Source organism: Drosophila biarmipes, chromosome 4 (genome assembly GCF_025231255.1).
Source record: "Drosophila biarmipes strain raj3 chromosome 4, RU_DBia_V1.1, whole genome shotgun sequence".
In the NCBI taxonomy this organism is placed as follows: Eukaryota; Metazoa; Arthropoda; class Insecta; order Diptera; family Drosophilidae; genus Drosophila; species Drosophila biarmipes.
In genome coordinates, this window is record NC_066614.1 from 1,518,836 (window position 1) to 1,538,520 (window position 19,685).

Consider the following 19,685-nt stretch of genomic DNA (forward strand, 5'->3'; position numbering starts at 1 on the left):
TTAAATCGAATTTGGCCCAACGTTCATTTAAGGTTCATTTCAATAGATTTAAAAACAAAAATGCACTTTATTATAAATATATTATTTCGATTTCCTCTTGTCCGGTTTGTCCGGTTCAAGATGCCTGTGTAGAAAGGGATAGTTTCTTTAAGTGATCATACCATCCTGAGAAAACTCTTTATTTAATTGTTCTAAAACATCAACATCGTGGTAATAAATAGATATTGTTTGAGCATCTATTGGATTTCGTCTAAGCCACCATGTCGGATTTCATATTTACCTTAACGACCAGGTGTCCAAATTCGTATGGCTTTATTAAGCTTTTGCAATGAAAGCAATTTGTATAAGTCATTTTACTTAGAAATGTACTTTAGAAACTAATCTAAATCAAGAAATTTAATCCTACGATTTATAATAAGCGTTCCATACTAGACAAGAAAAACCACAATTTTTCGAGATTGGAATTTGTTCATATGTCAGTAAGACTGTATTGTTACTGTTACTGTTCGAAGTGCATGAACGTCCATATAATTATATATGTATATTCTATGTGCAAGGCCACGTCCAATTGGTTGGTGTAAACCTCTGAACCTTATTAAAGTATGATTAGTTTGATTATGATTACAGATTTTTGCGGATTGTGGGCGTGGTACCCAGCTGAAACAAACTTGCGCTGCGCTAAAAGCCCAGGAATCTGCATGTCAGGTCCGAAATTTCTAGCTTTTATAGTTTCCGAATTCTCAGCGTCCATAAGGACAGATAGGCAGTACCCTCACATTTTCTTAGAACAGAGATCTTGGTTGTACTTATTAGATGCGATATTTTTTAAATTCTTTAATTTGTGTAACTGTAAATATTAACGGACACTTTTAATGCTTTATTAATCTACGGTGCAAAGAGCTAGGTTAGTCTAAGCTGGCTAGATTTTCGAAACTTCTTTCTTGCTTCGGAATGGAAACGTCCAAAACACATATATGTACAACCACCGTGGTGATATACCTATTTTTTTCAGTTTTTTATGAGTCCTGGAAACAGAAGAAGAAGTGATCAGAAGTTTTTATTTTAAATCAATTTGTATAATTCAGCTATTTTCACAAAAACCGTAGAATTTAAGTTTCTTATGTGTAACTGTTAATAACAATTTAAATGATTCTAAGGCCCTAAAATGAATGGATTGAGCTCAGGCAATTTTATAGGTTCTGAAAAAGTACATGTGGCCATTTTTGTTAAATACAAATTTTAAACGTCACGTTATGTTGCATGTAAAACGTTAAGGAATGTCAATGGGTAAACAGTTTAGCCCGAAATCGTTATTTCCGCTTTTGAGATATAGGAAAAAGTAAAAAAAAAATCGGAATAAAAGAACTTTCGCCCATAAACGGTGATATTTAGGGAAATCATATTTGAAAGACTAAATAGTATTACGAAATACCTTTCTAACAACATATATCGACAATATCGATTTATCGTCGCTTGTGAACAGCTGTGTTTACTTTTGTGCTCCGAGTTTTTGTCTTTTCCAGTGATTTTTGTGCGAGTGTTCTGTGTGTATTTATTTACAAAGATTATTCTAACAATTGTGCTAGTAATTCTAAATAGATCTCCCAGTAACGGGTACGTGGTAATAGTTATTTTAACATTTCTATTAGATTTGTTTAATCCCATAGCTTTGTTTTTGTAACATACGCTCCTAAACTTGCTAAAACTCTTTTACTCTCTCTAAATCTCCCTCGCTCTATTTTATATCTGTAACCTGCTCTCTATGCACCATCTGAATTTCTAGTAGAATTTTTCGGTGCTATTTTCTGCAACTCTCTCTCTCTCTCTCTTGCTTGATTTACTTTGTATTTGTTCGTACTGAAAGTTGTTAGTGTTGCACAAGCCACGCTCAGTCGATAGAATATTTTTTTCTCTCTCTCGTGCTCTCTTACGTTTTGATAAATTTTCGCGATCTCGCGTTCTTATTTTTTTTGTGTGTTTTGTGCTTTTGTGATTTTTGAATTTAATCCCAGTGCCAAATTTACATCGAGGTATTTTTGATATTTTATTTCATTTGTTTGTCTTATAATGGCCCTTGTCTGTTCTAAGAAAAACTGCACACTTGCGTCTTCTACGAAAGAGCCCTTTATTTTTTGCTGGCTCTGCGATTCGATGATGCACGACAAATGTGCAGGATTCACCGGCAGAGTTGGTAGCAGCAGTTCCTGTCGACACAGGGTTAAGCGAACCAACTGTGCGTATTGATACAGCTAGCTCAAGTGTAGCCCATGTTTCCGGACTAAAAGCTTCTGTACTGGCTAAGTCAAAGAAATCAGTGCCGACCGTTCCTATAGGTACTGTAGGCACCGATCTTGGATCTCAGCCTAGTGAGGTTCAGACTGCTGCTGGGGAGCGTAAGAAACTTTCACTGGTGTCCTGATTGCCGTTACCTCTAGCCTAACATCTGAAAGAACTCTCATTCATATACCCAATGAAATTGAATTTCTAAGTGTAAAAGTTTCTTTGCAATCGTTATCTGTTTTTGTTACATGTTCCACCTGGCTCTGACCTAGTAATTTATGAGCATCATCTGTCTGCAATAAAATCTGTTTTATCCCTTCTTTCTAACAGAGACCTTTTGATTGTTTAGGTAACTTTAACCTACCTGATATTTCTTGGTCTCCTCCTACTGACTCATTTGTCGCTATGCCGTTATCCGCGCATGATTTTGTGGATGGCCTTTTAGAATTATCGTTACAGCAAGTAAGCTTTATAAAAAATTCCTTAAGAAGACAATTAGATCTTGTGTTTGTTTCAGACCCATCTGAAATCACGCTCTTGTTGTACCTGAAGACCTATATCATCCTACTATGGAACTGACAATTTGCCTCCCCTGCTCTGATACCCTCTATCCTTTAGTTTCTCCAATTTAAATGAGATGTTTTCGTAAATGTAACTATAATAAACTTAACGATATGATTTCTCATTATATTTTTTCGAAATATGTTGTGGCTCGAACAGATTTTAATGTTCTCAACAGTCATTGCTACTCTCTGTATCTAAGTCGATGTAAATTTGAATTTTCAAACGATCCGAAACAATTTTACAATTTTGTCAATGCCAAGCGTAAGGCATCGGCGTTGCCTTCATCGGTACGTCTAAACTCAATGGAGGCATCGACGGATTCTGAAATTGCTGATTTATTTGCTGAGTTTTTCCAAACTACTTTTAGTTCGACAGCTTTGTCAAATTCTAACTACCCTAATCCATTAAATAGGGCAAATTGTATCTTCTCCCCTGTAATCACCGAAAGCTCTCTCGTAAGAGATTTAGCGACAACAACGCCAACATTTTCTCCCGGTCCAGATGGACTTCCTGGATGTGTGGTTAAGTTTTGTGCGTTAACCATTTGTAAACCGACTCATAAACTTTTTAATTTGTCTATTTCATCATAAGTTTTTCCTTCTATTTGGAAGAACTCTTTTATTATTCCACTCCATAAAAAAGGTGCGAAGGCAGATGCCCAAAATTATAGAGGTATTTCTAAATTGTCAACAATTCCTAAAGCATTTGAAGGTATTATCACTTCTCATTTGCAACATTTATGTTCCTCGCTTATATCACCGTGTCAGCAAGGTTTTGTTAAGCGAAGATCGACCACCACCAACCTTCTTGAATTGTCATCTATTGTAATAAATGGGTTTAAGAAAAAAATGGAGACTGACATTGTATATACAGATTTTAGTAAGGCCTTTGACTCCTTTAACCACTCACTTCTTTTATTTAAATTAGATCAGCTTGGGTTTCCTGGTAATCTATTATCTTGGATTTCAAGTTACTTGAACGGTAGGACTCAGAGGGTTAAATTCAAGAATGCTGTTTCAAAATTGATCTACGTGACATCTGGAGTGCGTCAGGGTAGTCATTTGGGCCCTTTGCTGTTTACTTTGTTTATTAACGATCTTCCCTTAATCATAACACATTCTCGTGTACTAATGTATGCTGATGATGTTAAGTTTTGTTTATCATATAATGATATAGCGTCGGCATTTAACTTACAGTCGGATATTGATTGTTTTCATGGATGGTGTGAGTACAACCTTTTAAATTTGAACTGCCTAAAATGCAACGTTATGACTTTTTATAGGGGTACTCCTACGTTTATCGGTTACTTTCTTAAAAATACGCCACTTGACCGTATTTATTCAGTTAACGATTTAGGTGTTCTTCTTGACCCTAAACTTAAATTTGACTGCCACATTATGTCCACTGTTAACCAAACCATGAGTGTTCTTGGGTTTATAAAGCGTTGGTCAAAAGAATTTGATGACCCCTATACGACCAAATTATTATTTACCTCCCTTGTCCGTCCTATTTTGAAATATTGTTCGTCGGTTTGGAGTCCACAATATCAAGTGCACATCGACCGTATTGAGTCGGTACAACAAAATTTCTTTTATTTGCCCTGCGTAGTTTGAACTGGGATCAAAACGTAAGGCTTCCTTCCTACGAGAGTAGATTACAATGCTTAATTTACCTACACTTGTAAATCGTAGAACAATGCTTGGTACTATTTTTATACAAAATCTTATAAGAGGTGACATTGATTCTGCAGAACTTTTAAGCCGCCTAACATTCAACGTTCCCGTTAGACTATCACGAAATTATTATTCTCTAAATTTGCCACGATGTACATCAAATTTTTGTCTGCACGAGCACTTTCGCGTTCTATGTAATAACTATAATAAACTTTATCATTTAATTTGCATTTCAACATCTATCCCGGTATTAAAAACTAATATTTCAAATCATTTGCTTAATTCTTAGTTATGCTTTATATTTTCATTTGTGTTCCGTCTCTATTTGTTTTATGTATGTATCTTCCTCGCGAATTCGCATTTTTTGCCCAAATTGATAAAAGGGCCCCGCGCGTAACAAGCACCTGCTTGGTGTCGTTGGGCCACTTGTTTGTGCTGTTCGAAGTGCATCAACGTCCATATATATATATAGCACAAGCCTCTAACTTAGGTAGTTCACAAGTTGCGAGTACACAAAATTGAGCTATTTATAGCTGTTTTCTCGCAAAACTAGCTAGTTTTTCCAAAAATGGTAAACATCATCTTAAATTTTCATGATCCTAAAACATAATTTTGGGACAGACAAACTGACATACGGAATTATTATTCCATTTTAAGAAGTTTATTTGAGAAGTCTGAACGGAGCATCCGATTTTGACAGTTGTCATTGTGTCATTCGACGCGTATTCGAAGTGACAGTACAGGTGAATCCTCTTTTTTTGCAATACCTTTCAATTGATGTATTACTCGTAACCATCGACGATTACTGTAGATTTTCATTTCTTCGTGTATATATATTAGTCGCCTTCGCCACCCTTCTGGTGCGCTTCGCCACTACGTGGACTTCCGTTCACAGTGATGGTGTCAACTTATAAATAAAAAATTATATGCCCAATAATATAATATCTCAAAAAGCCCAAAAACCTATAGTTTGTTTCTTATTATTTTCCCACCAATTTTGCGATCGATTCTATGACAGCTATATGATATAGTCGTCCGATTTTGATAAAATTTAATTCGAAATTCAGAAATAATTTAAAAAGATTATTTCCAAGTTTAAAAGGTTATATGATAAAAAACACCAAAGATTTAATTTTTTCATATTATTTTACTACTAATTTTCCGATCGGTCCCATGGCAGATATATGATTTAGTTGTCAGATTTTGATAAAATTTAATTCGAAATTCAAAACCAATTAAAAAATGTTATTTTCAAACGTAGCGTGTTTAAAAACATCATAGATATATATTTTTTTTTAAATTTTTTACCCGATACTTCCTATGTATATGATATAGTTGTCCGATCCGACTGGTTCCTAATTATATACTACCTGTAATAGAAAGAAGACTTTTGGGAAAGTTTCAGCCCGATAGCTTTAAATATATATTATTTAATATCAATGAAGCCATCAAGAAGCCTTAATAATTTCACATGGTGACACTAACGTTGATTATTTCTTATAACTACAAACTTCGGTTTGCCGAAATTAATTTATTTTTTTGTTTTAAATTATATCATTGGTGTTCTTTAACGCTACGCTTGGAAATAATATATTTTGATTAGTTGAGAACTCGAATTTAATTTTACCAAGGTCGGACGACTATATCCTTTGGAACAAGCGGACATACATATCACCGTGGACGGTAGTCCACTTGTCGAAGCGCACCAGGAGGGTGTACGAAGGCGATTACTTACTATCACGAAGAAATGAAAATCTACAGTAATCGTTCGATTGTTACTAGTGATACATCAATAGAAAGGTATTGCATTTAGTATATGAAGAATTGCATACTAAGATTTTAAGAAAATCAATTTGTTCTGGTAAAAGGGTGGGGAAAGTGTAATAGTAAAAATTTAATGTGTTGGGGCTGGGGATAAATACCCCACTATTGACCTAGTTGTATTCTCTATTAAAATGCGCATCGAATGACACCTCAACTGTCAAAACAAGACTTTGGGAGTCTTCTCAAAATAATAATTGTATTTTTTTGTCAGTTTGTCTCAAAACGTTATTTTAGAGTCCTGATTCTAGACGATGTTAAACAGCTCAATATGACAAACATTAGTTTTACCACTTTTGGAAAAACTATCTACTTCGGCGAGAAAACATCTATAAATAGCAAAATGTTGTATACTCATTCCTTGTGAACTACTGAAGCTACAGGATTTGGCTATACGTTGTTAGAAAGGTATTTCCCTTTGAACTCGATTTGTGTTAATACCAACGTTTAAACGGCTAAAACGATTTAAAATTAAATTTAAACAAAATTTGACACATTTACCAGTTTAGACCATATAACACTGCGTGAATATTGACTTTTTTTGCGTATCTAAACTAAATTTTAATTATTTAAAAATGTTACCCTTTAAAGTTATTAGTCAACAAAAATGGAAACGTTTACTAGTTCAGAACATATAACACTGACTGAGCTTTTGATATTTTTGTGTATCAATTCTCTTTTATATTAATTAATTTCTTATAAACAGTTTCCCATAAGAAACTTGAATTCTACGAATATTGGGAAAGTATATGTGTTACATAATTTATGTTTAAAACGAAAACCTCTGATATTAAACAAAAAAGGTGTTAAAGGTGCGATCAATAATGAAATATTTATTTTTTTTTTAAATTTAGCTTTGTTTATTTTGATCGTATTTTCTTTAACACTGCTTTCCTATAACTGCAGGAGTATACAAGCTTTGGCTTGCAAAGTTAACTTTTTTCTTGTTTTGATCGAGTTTACCAGCCGAGTCGGTCTAGTTATGTCCGCGAATTTTCTCAAATATTTTAATTGAAATGTATAGTTCTTGAATAAGAAAGTGACACCCACAAACACCCATAGTGCTTAAATCGCGTGTAGGAATAGTTGCCTTTATAGAAATTTGCAACTATCAGAATTTATGTTCATACATGGAAGACCGCTATAGTCGTTCAGTGCCTCGTAATAGTGATTTTACAAGAGAGGCAAATAGCAAATTCATTTCTTTAGTTTATTTTTCATCAAATATGTAAACACAGCAGCCTGTGGGAAAAATTTTACCTGACACCTAGTTTATAGATATTTTGTCTAATAGTGAGATGATTTGCTAAAAGGGTCATATTTCTTTGAACATATTAATAAATAAATAAAATGCCTAAATTATGCGTTTTCGTTTAGGTATTATCAATTATTCAATTTTAGGTTGTGTTGTTAAATACTCTGCCTTATAAATTAAAATAAAAAACGGGTTTTTAACAACTCAATAGTACGATAATAACTATTTTTAATGTTCCGATGTCATGCGCTTTGTTAAAGCCTGAACACGTTGGGCATTGCAGCTCTTACATAAAACGTGATCATCTAGGGGATAACATCCGCGGCCTTCAGCTTCAGATGACAGTAATAGCCCACAGTCCTAATATATTTAAAAACAAATTAGATATTATAATTTTTTTGTTAAAAAGTAATTAAGTTACGTTACCTCGCACTTATAGCACTCGAGGTGAAAGCTTCGATCTAAGGCCACCACTCTGACCGTTTCTTCTTGTCCAGCATCTGGCATGATTGGTTGTTTGCAGACACAACAGCGAGGAGCAAATTTTCTTTGATTTTATATTAATGAATCAATAAGGCATATCGTTCAACAAATAAAACTACCTACCTATGAAAATCTGTAATACAATAGTTTTGATTAGTAGCATCAACTGTAAATAATAGCCCATCTAAGCTTATTCCACAGACAACACATGTAAAACATTGAGGATGGTATGGCTTTCCGGTAGCTCTAAGAATTCTTTCCAAAATGGGCTTCATGCAAACCGAACATTTTTCCAGTGTTTGTAAATAATCATATTCACAGTATGGTTTGCCGTCTAATGCGTAGAATGGTTTTCCCTGTAAGTTTATTTGACAGTCTGTGCAAGTAAAGCATGAAATATGGTATATTTGATCCATTGCTGTACACCCACTACTCTCTCCTAGTACACGTGAATTGCATTTAACACATCTACCTGTTAGAAGAAATGGATGTTTTATTAAAAAAATTTTTATATCTTAGCTTACCGTAGTTTTCAAATTCTTGTATTGGATCGGGGGCTGTAGATATATAGTTACTAAGTCCCTTTTCATTATTTTTATGAGTAGTTTTTCCAATATAGCATGTGCTTAGACAGTTATCATTCGCGTATAATAACGAATGGCTCGCTTCCACTGAATTCGAAATATTTACGTCACCGAAACTGCCTGAAATATTATTATCATTGATGGATGACCCATACAGATTACATCTTTCCCGGTGCAACATGTCTCCAGAAGGACGAGGGTTTATAGGCTCATATATTGAATCATAAGTAGAACTCTGAAACAATTAATAAAAAAGATTTTTTAAACCTTTTTTCTATTTCACTTTGTTTTAGTTTTACTTTTTAAAACGATAAATTTGTATTCAACCTAAAATCGCTAATATTTGCTAAAGATAAAACAATGGTTTATTAACATTGATATGAAACTATCACAGTAACCATTAGAAATAAATTTTGTTTACAATTTAATATTTTCTGACCCCAACAACAATTTTCGATTTTTCAATGAATTTAGGAAATATTTAATTATTAGTTGCAGTAAAAGTTGATATCACAACTTTTGTTTCTATAAGGTAAAATTGTCAATATTTTTTAACCTTGTTATTAGGTCTCTTTTAAGATATATAAAGAGTATTTAAGTCGAGGTACTAGACTATAGCGTCCGTTATGTATATATATAATTTTTTATATACATATATATATATATATTTAACATAAATATCGTTTTGCAGTATTTTAAACTTGTACTAAAAAAACAAACAAGGAATTAGTTAGTAACCAACACTAAAACTATGTTATATAAAAGAAAAGGGCGATCCTTTTGATAAGCTTTTTGTGGCGCATTAATTAAGAAACAGCTGTAGTATACAGCAGCCTGATCTAAACATTTTCATTCTTCAAGTGCTTTTATTAACACTGTTAAAAAGAGTGCATCTGGTTTAACGCCCTTTTTCCAAGTTGATGGAGTCGTCTCGTGTTGAGGTCGACAAAGTCGAATTTTTTATTGCATTAATCATATCTAAAACTTATGTAGAACATGTTGTTAAAAGGATTTTTATTCGACAAAATTACAGTGCGCTATTCTTATTTCTACTTTCAAACCACGACTTTAACCAAGGCTTTAACACGGGCCGACCCCTTTAAATAATACAAAAATTGTTTACCTTCATTATAGCACCATGTTGCAGCTCATATTGGTTTGCATATATTTGTAACGAAGGAATTATTTTATGCTTATTTTGCAGAGAACCTGTTGGCTTGTTAAAAGCAGTAGAGGCTTGCCGAAGCTCGCTATAAGAAGAGCTCACAGCGCTCTCTGGGCTCGGAGGTGGCAGCAGGTCATCCTCTACTTCGTGTTCTGATAACAAATTTGTGCAAACGGACAGCGTTTTACGTGACGGGCTCATGTCTTTGAACTCTACATGATTTAGTTATTAATTTAATACATATTTTTTAATATAATAACTTACCAGTTTTGTGAACATTTGAGTAGGTACTTGAAGAAATACCTATCTCCTTTGTTTGTTTTGCTTTTTCTATATTTATATTTCCATATATTAAGCTTTTGCTCAGCGTGCCTGATGGGGACTCTGCGAAACTGTTTGCAGATTGTGATGCTTTAACTTGCACTCCTAAAAGTCCCTTTTTTTCCATTTGAAGTTTGTGGTAGGCCAGAGCTTCCAATTGCTGTTCCAATATTGCTGGATTGTCCAAAGTTGTCTTTCTGTTAATTGACATTTCAGCAATTCCCAAATTAGAATTGTTGAGTTTTCTGAAAGGCATGGGTCCATTCATTGTTTTGTCAATTCCAAAAAGAGGTTTTGAATACAGCGGTTCCCGCGAACAAGAAACCTGTTTACTTGATGGAACCTGTTAAAAAGACACACATACTACATGTATACAGCCATATTTTAAAAACATTTTATTTATATTTAATTAAAAATATACAAAATAATATTATATATAATTTAAACGTCCCGTGCGGAGCGACAAATGCCTCTCGAACGGTGCTTTAAACATTCGCGCTGTGACGCGCTGCGTCAGTGTGCGGGCTTCCATTTTATTAAATACAAACTTCTCTAAGCGGTAGAAACCGAGCGGCGCCGCGCCGCCTAAAAGCCGTTGGCTTCTGCAGATGTGGGAAAGCTCACATTGTCAGGGTGCATAGTGGATCATTATCCGTCTTCTCTTCTTCGCTTTTCAAATTCCTCAGAAGTGTTCGGACACGCAAATTGTGGTGTACCACAACAGTGTTATCATGACAAGTGTTATCTATTTTTGCACAAACAATTTTTGTTTGATTTGGCTCGACTTCAAAAACCAATATGCTCGTTTAATGTTTAAATTTGTCCATCAGTACGACCTTTTTTTTTGAGCGATTGTAAAATTTTCCAATAAGAACAACACTTTTTTAAGGCCAGGTAGGCACTTAAGCATTATCGAATGCTATCTTCTGGTATGTCTCGCAATAGTAGTGATACTCCACGTTGAAAAATGATTAAACGAAAATTTTTAAGAGTTTATTTCATTTTTTTGGATAAGGCAATTTTATGAAAAATCTTTAATCGATATCAAACGTGGGCACACTCGAAGAAGTTGTATATTATTTATTTTTGGGAATAAGGCCACTTAGTCAAAGTTTGGCTAGAAATCACCTACTCCAGAAACTTAAAAAATAACCTACGTTCATCATAGAAAATATATGAATTTCCGCAATAACCGTGGATACTTGTATGACCTTAACATCTGCGGAAAACGTTATGCGATGGAACAATTGCTAAGGTGTCTGCCTCTGATGCAAAATATAGCCTTATAGTCCGAATAAATGATGTGATCTCGAAAAAAAAAATGGCAGTATAGCAATAGCAATATTTTCCATTTATTTTTCTTATAAGGACTTTGACCGCTTGTAAAAAAATTTATTTTTTTGACCTTTTTGTTGAGATGAGCATTTTACTTTATTATACAATTAAAAATATTCAGAACAAGAAAGGAATTTAACTTCGGCAAGCTGAAGTTTGTATACCCTTGCAGTTATAAGAAATAATCAACACCATGTAAAATTTTTAAGGATTGTTGCTGACTTCAGGCTTTTTTTTAACATCTATATGTTAGAGTATTCCGATTTTTATTAAATTGTTAATAAATAATTTGTTTCTTATTATTTTCCCACCAAAAATTGATTTTTCCAAGCGTAGGAGGTTATATGTCAAAAAGCACCAAAGCTATAATTTGTTTCATATTATTTTTTCACCAATTTTCCGATCGCTCCTATAACAGCTATATGACACAGTCGTCCAATTATTATAAAAATTAAATTGAAATTCAGAACTAAATAAAAAATGTTATTTCCAAGCTTAGAAGGTTATATGTTAAAAACACCAAAGATATACTTTTTTTTAATTCTTTTTCTGGCATCTATACTGAAAGCAATTCACGAATTCATATGTGTCGTATTAACAGTGGTTATTTCTATATCGCGCTTTTAAGAAATCGTGATTCCTATCGTATAAACATAGTAGAGGTTGCGTAGAAACGGACAGACAGACGGACATGGCTAGATCGACTCGTCTAGTGACGCTGATCAAGAATAATATTTATAATAATAATAAAGAATTTATATTCTTATTCTTATTCTAATATATAATATATTTTCTTCTTTCAAATGCGGATTGTCAAACGTTATTTTCCAAACAAACCAAAAAGTGGGTGCTCGCGCTTTTAAGAAATCGTGATTCCTATCGTATAAACATAGTAGAGGTTGCGTAGAAACGGACAGACAGACGGACATGGCTAGATCGACTCGTCTAGTGACGCTGATCAAGAATAATATTTATAATAATAATAAAGAATTTATATTCTTATTCTTATTCTAATATATAATATATTTTCTTCTTTCAAATGCGGATTGTCAAACGTTATTTTCCAAACAAACCAAAAAGTGGGTGCTCGCAGTCGGGAAATTTCTAAGCGACTAAACCAATTATTTTTAAGCTTGGAGCACATTTTTTATAAAATTTAATAGATAGGTACACATATTAAAAAAAAAGCATTGAAATTAATACCTTAATTTTGTGGTATCCCTAAAAAATTTGTACACAATTCATCTAACCACTTTTCCTACAAAAAATTAAAAGTTGGTATAGGCACTTAGAGTTTTGAAGTGGAAGATCTTTACTCCGTGTGCTATATTACACTTAATATTCAACAAAATGTATTTGGATAAAAGGAATATTAATAAATAATATTAATGTTGACTGAAGTTCGAATATTATATGCAGGAAAAGAACAATTATAATGCTTAGGTATCTATGTATTAACCATCATGTTTCGGCTATAAAACAAGGAAGATCGCTATAGTCGAGTGCATCGACTATTTCTGTATACAGTGATGGAATAATAGAAACGAATATAACTATTTCTCTTTTTTTTTAAGTTCTACCTTTAGGAATATTTATGAAACCCATTGGGTTGGTAACATTGATAACGGTACTTAATCACAATCTCCTTTTTGAACGCTTTTCGTTTGCAATTTTTCTTAATCATGGAAATTTGTCAGAAGACCTCGTGTTTGGGTTGAAAAAAATAATAGAAACGCGATTGCATTTGGTCGAAATCTGTGGTTATTCTTCGTTTAAATTCAAATAAAAGGTATTGTTTTCAGTATTTTTATTACAAGGAGTGTTATTTTTTGTTCAATTTATCATTTAATATTGTTAAAAGCGTCAAAATGGGTCGTGGAACACATTGCACTATAGTAGAGAGGAATCTAATCCTCAAATTAAAGGCAGAAGGCCAATCCATGGCACAAATTGCAAAACTATTAGAATGCTCAAAAAAAAAGTGTTTTCTGCTATCCACTATCAAGCTGAACAGGAGAAACGTGGAAGAAAGCGAGCCACTTCTACAAAATTTGACACGAGCCTTATAAGAAAGTCGAAAAAGGAGCCATTTTTTTCTTCGAAGGATCTTAAAAACTACATGAACGCATCCGTAACGTGTGCTACAGACTATGTAAACATAATGAAGGAGGTTATGTTACCATATGCCAAAGATGAAATGCCTTTAAAGTGGGAATTCATGCAGGATAATGATCCCAAACACACATCGAAGCTTGCGAAAAATTGGTTCCAGGACAATAAAGTCCACGTTATGGATTGGCCAGCTCAGTCACCGGACTTAAACCCCATTGAGCATTTGTGGGGCATTCTAAAAAAACGTTTAAGTGGTTTTCAACCAAAAAATAAGGAGCATTTGTGGGAGAAAGTTCAGAAAGAGTGGTACTCCATTGAGCCAGCAATATGCTCCAATTTGGTGGAGTCTATGCCTCGTAGGTGTGCTGCCGTGTTGAAAAACAGTGGTAACGCAACAAAATATCAAAACTAAAAACATTTCATGGTAAATTTTGCTAATCTAGTCAATTTGGATAAAGATTAGTCATTTCGTTTCTATTTTTATTTCCAGGTCAAAAACATAAAACTTAACTTTAGTTAAATTTTTTAGCTAAATCAATGAAGTTAAATGAATTTTTGTTTTCTAGTATGTAAGATAGATGTATATATATTAAAGAAAAATCAAAACTTCCACTCATTACAACGTTCCTTATTAAAAATACGTATTTAAACCCAAAGTGAAAATTCGTTTTTATTATTTTTTCCATCACTGTATGTTATGTGGACTGCAGACATTTCAAGCGTTTTAGCTCTTTGGGGGCATACTGGTGGGCGTGGGCAAATATTTTTTAGGTCAATCGAAAGGTTTTAATGAGACCAGCACATTTTAGCAAAAAAATGTCTAACATGACAATTGTGGCCACCACAATTTTTGGCGGGTTTGTGGGCGTGGCATGTTTTTTGGATCAATCGATAGGTATTGTTGAGAAAAATACATTTCAGTTAAAATTTTTTTCTATCATAAAAACTACTTCAGATGCCTAAGGCCCCAACATACACCGTCCTTCAAAAAGCAGCCGGAAAAACCTTTTTTGTCGGCTTTCGAACTGTATTACCTTTGGGTCTCCTTGCTATCACATAAAGTAAAAAATTACCTGGGGTAACTCATTATATTTCTTTGGTGGCTTGGGAGGTCCGTCCATCATCGTACAAGATTCACTTTGCCTTTGACGTATTTTGTTAACTAGCTCCGCAACGTTAACATGACCAATGGCAGCAGATGAAGAGGTTTTTGAAGGGGAGTCTTTTAGAAAGGACAGCTCCTTAAGTTGCTGGTCCACAGAATCCATTCCAAATTGAGTTATTACTTGTTTATGCTGTGAGCTATCCCTTAACGGGCCAAATATGTTCAAATTAATACTGCACTATAATACAAATCATTCGCACCTTTTTCTCTTCTGTGTTGGATTTAATTTGTAGTAAACCTGAGCAGCTTAATTTTGTTTACAACCGGGTTGTTTTAAACTTTATTTTTAAGAAATGTATTGATTTTATTCCTGGCACAGCTTAGGGTGGCGAGTAAAACCCAACATATCGATATATATTTCTTTATAGCAGAGTCACACTATTAGGCTACCCTAGAGTGGACCTTTTTTATAGATGAAGAAAAAAGGAATATGCTTAACAAAATCCTCGAATACAATTGCAACCTTTTATTCTCTTGGAAGTTGTTGGAAGTTTTAAATGCAAATACCTAATATTAAGTTCCGATGGAATTTTTTGAACTTCTAGTGGGACCGAAGATTTCAAAGTTCGCCCGCAACGCATGTAGAACGGTCTCACTGTCAAACAGTTGGCAAAGCCACAGTGTATGTTCAGAGGGTGTTTTTATTGTTTATTGTTAATTAGTAGTTTCAGAGTTCCTTCTCATGTAGCGGATGCTTAGCCATGTGCAGTCTAGCTCCGATTCTCTATTTGACAACGTGGGACTTTAAGGGGTGCAAGGCGGATCGAAACTGGGTTTGTCATGCCAGTTTTACCGACATAATGCTGTTGCCCTCTAATAGCTTAATCATTATCAAATTACAATAAATAAAAAAAATTAAATTAAATTAAAGTATTATTCACATATCCAAAACCATGTTATGCAAAATGAGTTATTGAATTCCGACTACATAAAGAAATATGTACCTGAAAGGTACATAAGTTTACTTTTAGATATTTTTACATAAAAAAAATGTTAAGCCATTCTGAGAAAAAAAATATGTTTTCGAGAATTTTTCGTATTCCAGCGTATTCCAGAAGTTTAAATAAGTTTTTAAATGCTTCATTATTTTACTGTAAGCTGGTGTATGCACGTTTTGGTGTTACAGGAGCTAAATTTTGCCAAGAAGGACATAAACTTCAGGTTGGTCATATTCTTGAAAGTAATCACTGATTACTCGGTATCAAAGCAAGCAACCCAATGTAAACACTTTTTTTATTGTAATCGGTTTATGAGCCTAAAGCTTACCCAACATGGTGGGATAAACATATTAGCCCAGAATTAGAGTTATATTTAATATGGTGTTCACACATCACCACACATCAACTAATTAAAAAATGTTATTTCCAAGATAAGAAGGTTATGTTTCAAAAAGCACCAAAGCTATAATTTGATATATATTATTTTCCTACCAATTTTCCAATCGTTCCTATTACAGCTATATGATATAGTCTTCCGAATTTGATAAAATTTAATTCGAAATTCAGAACTAATTAAAAAATGTTATTTCCAAGTTTAGAAGGTAATATATTTTAAAAAACACCGAACATAACATATAATTTTTTCATATTATTTTATCACTAATTTTCCGATCGTATGATATAGCCGTCCGATTTTGATAAAATGTAATTCGAAATTCAGAACTAATTATAAAATGTTATTTCTCAGCTTAGAAGGTTATATGAAAAAAATACGGAAGAATATGTATACTTTATGGGATCGGAAACGTTTCTTTCACTGCGTTGCAAACTTCTGACTGAAATTATTATACCCTCTGCAAGGGTATAAAAATGGGCACCCAACTCACACATATAACTGTAGACGGAGGTACAGGTTGTGGCGAAGCGCGCAATAGAGGGTGCTAAGACAACTACTATATACATATAGCCGCAGAATTGAAAATCTGCTTTAGAAATATAAATTTGTCTGGGAGAAAATGCGGTAAAAGTATAAAAGTAAAAATTTAGAAAATTGGAGCTGTTGGAGTGTGTGGGGATAAATGCTCCCGGCTTTTAATATAGTTTTATTCTAACTGAGAATACTCGTCACTTCACCTCTTCTTGAAATCTGATGTCCCGTTCAAAAGTAATTCCAAAAACAAATTTTTCTTCGTATTCCCAAAATTAAAATTTTGGTAGTTTTGTTTTGTGGGTTTGTCTGCATCCCATCTTAGTTATAGAATTTGGGGAACCCAATGAGTGTATATAGTAGCTCGAGATAGAAAACTTTTGTTCTACGACTTTTAGAAAAGCCCGCTAGTTTAGCGGGCAATAAAAAGAAAGCCAGATATAAAAGGTGTAAAATTTCTAAACAATTAATGCAACGGAGACGTGCTATATGTATCTGAAATAATAATTTAATTTACTTAATATATAATAAAATATATAATAATAAAATATTTCTTTAATGCGAGACCCCAAAATATTTTTTTGAAGGGAGCAGCATGAGAACATTTCAGAAAGTGTATTTATTTAACAAGCATTATTCGTCACAAAAGTCGATATCAGACCTTTTTTACGTTTATGGTCCCCTTTTAATTTCTTCGAATGGATTAACAGGCTAAATAAGTAAGTAAGAATTGTGATGTAAAATGTGATCAACTTTTTAAATTAGGAATTTTGAACAAAGTGACTGTTGGCATAGAGAATTCTTAAACAAATTTACGATTAAAATTCAAGACCTGTACCATTCTAAGGCCTTAACAAACCATATTTGGACAATTTGAAATGGCACATTTTTATTAAAATTTAATGCTCAGTTTAAAAGCTGGTTCAAAAACGAAACTTAAAGGCTATGTGCTTAAATGTTGATAAAAAGGTAATGGAAATGTCTTCTTTGCTTAAATTCTCCTAATACGAAAGTTTTAAGAATATAGAGTTAAGTTTTATGTGCCCTTTTTTTAATATTTTCTGAAACCCAATTTATTTTTTATTTTCGAAACTTAAAGTTGAAAAGATTTCTCAACTTATGGTGTATAACACTTTTTTTTATTAAAGCTAGCATTAGGAAAATACTGAACGAGAAACACTGGAGAGGCGCAAAAGAGCTACATTTCCTCAAAAATGGACAAACACTTATAAAATAAAGGGCAACAACATTCTTTTGAAGATACCATTACTACCATTACTTTAACGTCAGCTATACGCCTATAGCTGTGTCGCTTTATACCTTTGCAGAGGGTATAATGACTTCAGTCAGAAGTTTGCAACGCAGTGAAGAAAACGTTTCCGACCCCATAAAGTATATATATTCTTGATCAGCATCACTAAACGAGTCGATCTAGCCATGTCTGTCTGTCCGTCCGTCTGTCCGTTTCTACGCAAACTTGTATCTCAGCTTTGAAGCTATCGGGCTGAAACTTTCTCAAAAGTCTTCTTTCTATTGCAGGTAGTATATAAGTCGGAACCAGCCGGATCGGACAACTATATTTTATAGCTCCCATAGAAACTATCGGGGAAAAAAAAAAAATATTATTAAAATTAAATTATATTTTCCGTGTTTTTTAACATATAACCTTCTAAGCTTGGAAATAACATTTTATAATTAGTTCAGAATTTTGAATAAATTTTATCAAAATCGGACGACTATATCATATACCTGCCATATGAACGATCGGAAAATTAGTGGTAAAATAGTATGAAAAAATTTCTTTCTAAGCTTGGGAATAACACTTTTTATTTAGTTCTGAATTTCAAATTAAATTTTATCAAAATCGGACGACTATATCATATAGCTGCCATATTAACTATAGGAAAATTAGTGGTAAAATCATATTCAAAAATGTATATCTTTGGTGTTTTTTAACATACAACCTTCTAAGCTTGGAAATAACATTTTTTAATTAGTTCTGAATTAGTGGGAAATAATTAGTGCGAAAATAACACGAAAAAAATGACTAACGTTGACTATTTCGTATAACTGCATGGGTATACAAACTTCGGCTTGCCGTAGTTAACTTCCTTTCTTGTTTCGTTTTGTAAATCCATTAAAAAATCTAAAGAAATTTTGAGTATGGGTTTCTAAAGATAGGGAGTGGTACTTTTTAAATGCTTGGACGAATTATCCAACCAATAATCCGATCTTTCTGTAATTGCGGTTAAGCATGTAGTTTCCTGAGCTTCTTGCGCAGGGCAAGTTTTTTTCGACAGGGTGCCATACAGTCTATAACCCCCAACAAGGTAGAAAAAAACTGAAATGTATTGGTGTAATCAATACCTATCGAATGGCCTAAACAAATTTTCCCGCTACCACTCCTAAACACAAACGGCCAAAACGTTTAAATCTGTCTGCCGCCCACATAACCAAATATTGATATATCGGGAAGGATGCGCTCCACAATCTCGCTATGCTGCCATTACCGTCTTCCTTTTGCTCCATTTAGTACTGAGTACTTACTTTACTTAGTTACACATATAAAAGCGACGAGCGATATTGTTTAAGTATATTTATATACACTAAGGGTGTACCTCTGGTGGGTGAAATTTATAAGTTTTAAATTTCTACAATACATATCGTACCAATGGAGATAAGTATAGTTTTGATAAAACGTTAGAATCAAAAATCGGGTTCCTTATTATTATAGTCTGTTAAATAACAGACCATCCCGTACCGTTATAGCTCCCGCATTCCTGATTATTACTTACCTAGAACAAAACACCAATATAGAAGTAACATTTTTTCAAACTGTAATTTTTTCTGCCCGGTCATACTGCCAGTCATTTTGCGTGCTTATCGAGCAGCGTTTTGCTTTCAAGCAACTTTTAATTAGAGATTAAAGTTTCTTATCAGGCGTTAACTGCAGTTCACGAGCGAACATTCATATAATGATCTTTTAAAATATCATGAATATGTATTTTTAAATAATAAACGTTACTTAACTTTGGGACCACTGCTCTTCGGTTTGTTTAAA

The 19,685-nt window shown here is 33.4% G+C and overlaps 1 protein-coding gene and 1 long non-coding RNA gene across 4 annotated transcripts; one reads left to right on the plus strand and one right to left on the minus strand.

The window, feature by feature from the left end:
- The first annotated feature begins 1,290 nt into the window (after window positions 1–1,290).
- On the plus strand, window positions 1,291–3,046 carry LOC127010941 (uncharacterized). Of its 2 annotated transcripts, none has more exons than XR_007763878.1 (3): window positions 1,291–1,614; window positions 2,630–2,742; window positions 2,798–3,042. It is a non-coding gene; the product is annotated as an uncharacterized LOC127010941 (long non-coding RNA). The 2 variants fall into 2 exon arrangements; XR_007763879.1 differs by lacking the exon at window positions 1,291–1,614 and adding an exon at window positions 2,194–2,490 and having other exon boundaries at window positions 2,798–3,046.
- Window positions 3,047–5,931: 2,885 nt separating this feature from the next.
- On the minus strand, window positions 5,932–15,091 carry LOC108035899 (lipoma-preferred partner homolog). 2 transcript variants are annotated; one of them, XM_017111661.3, is made up of 8 exons: window positions 14,959–15,091; window positions 14,667–14,901; window positions 10,090–10,489; window positions 9,784–10,037; window positions 8,601–8,895; window positions 8,200–8,548; window positions 8,020–8,140; window positions 5,932–7,953 (listed from the first exon to the last, which is right to left on the minus strand). In XM_017111661.3, the coding sequence occupies exons 2-8, from the start codon at window positions 14,859–14,861 to the stop codon at window positions 7,822–7,824; spliced, it is 1,746 nt and encodes a 581-aa protein (XP_016967150.1). In that variant the 5' UTR covers window positions 14,862–14,901; window positions 14,959–15,091; the 3' UTR covers window positions 5,932–7,821. The 2 variants fall into 2 exon arrangements, with proteins under 2 accessions (XP_016967150.1, XP_050742888.1); XM_050886931.1 differs by lacking the exons at window positions 9,784–10,037; window positions 10,090–10,489.
- Between the last annotated feature and the right edge of the window lie 4,594 nt (window positions 15,092–19,685).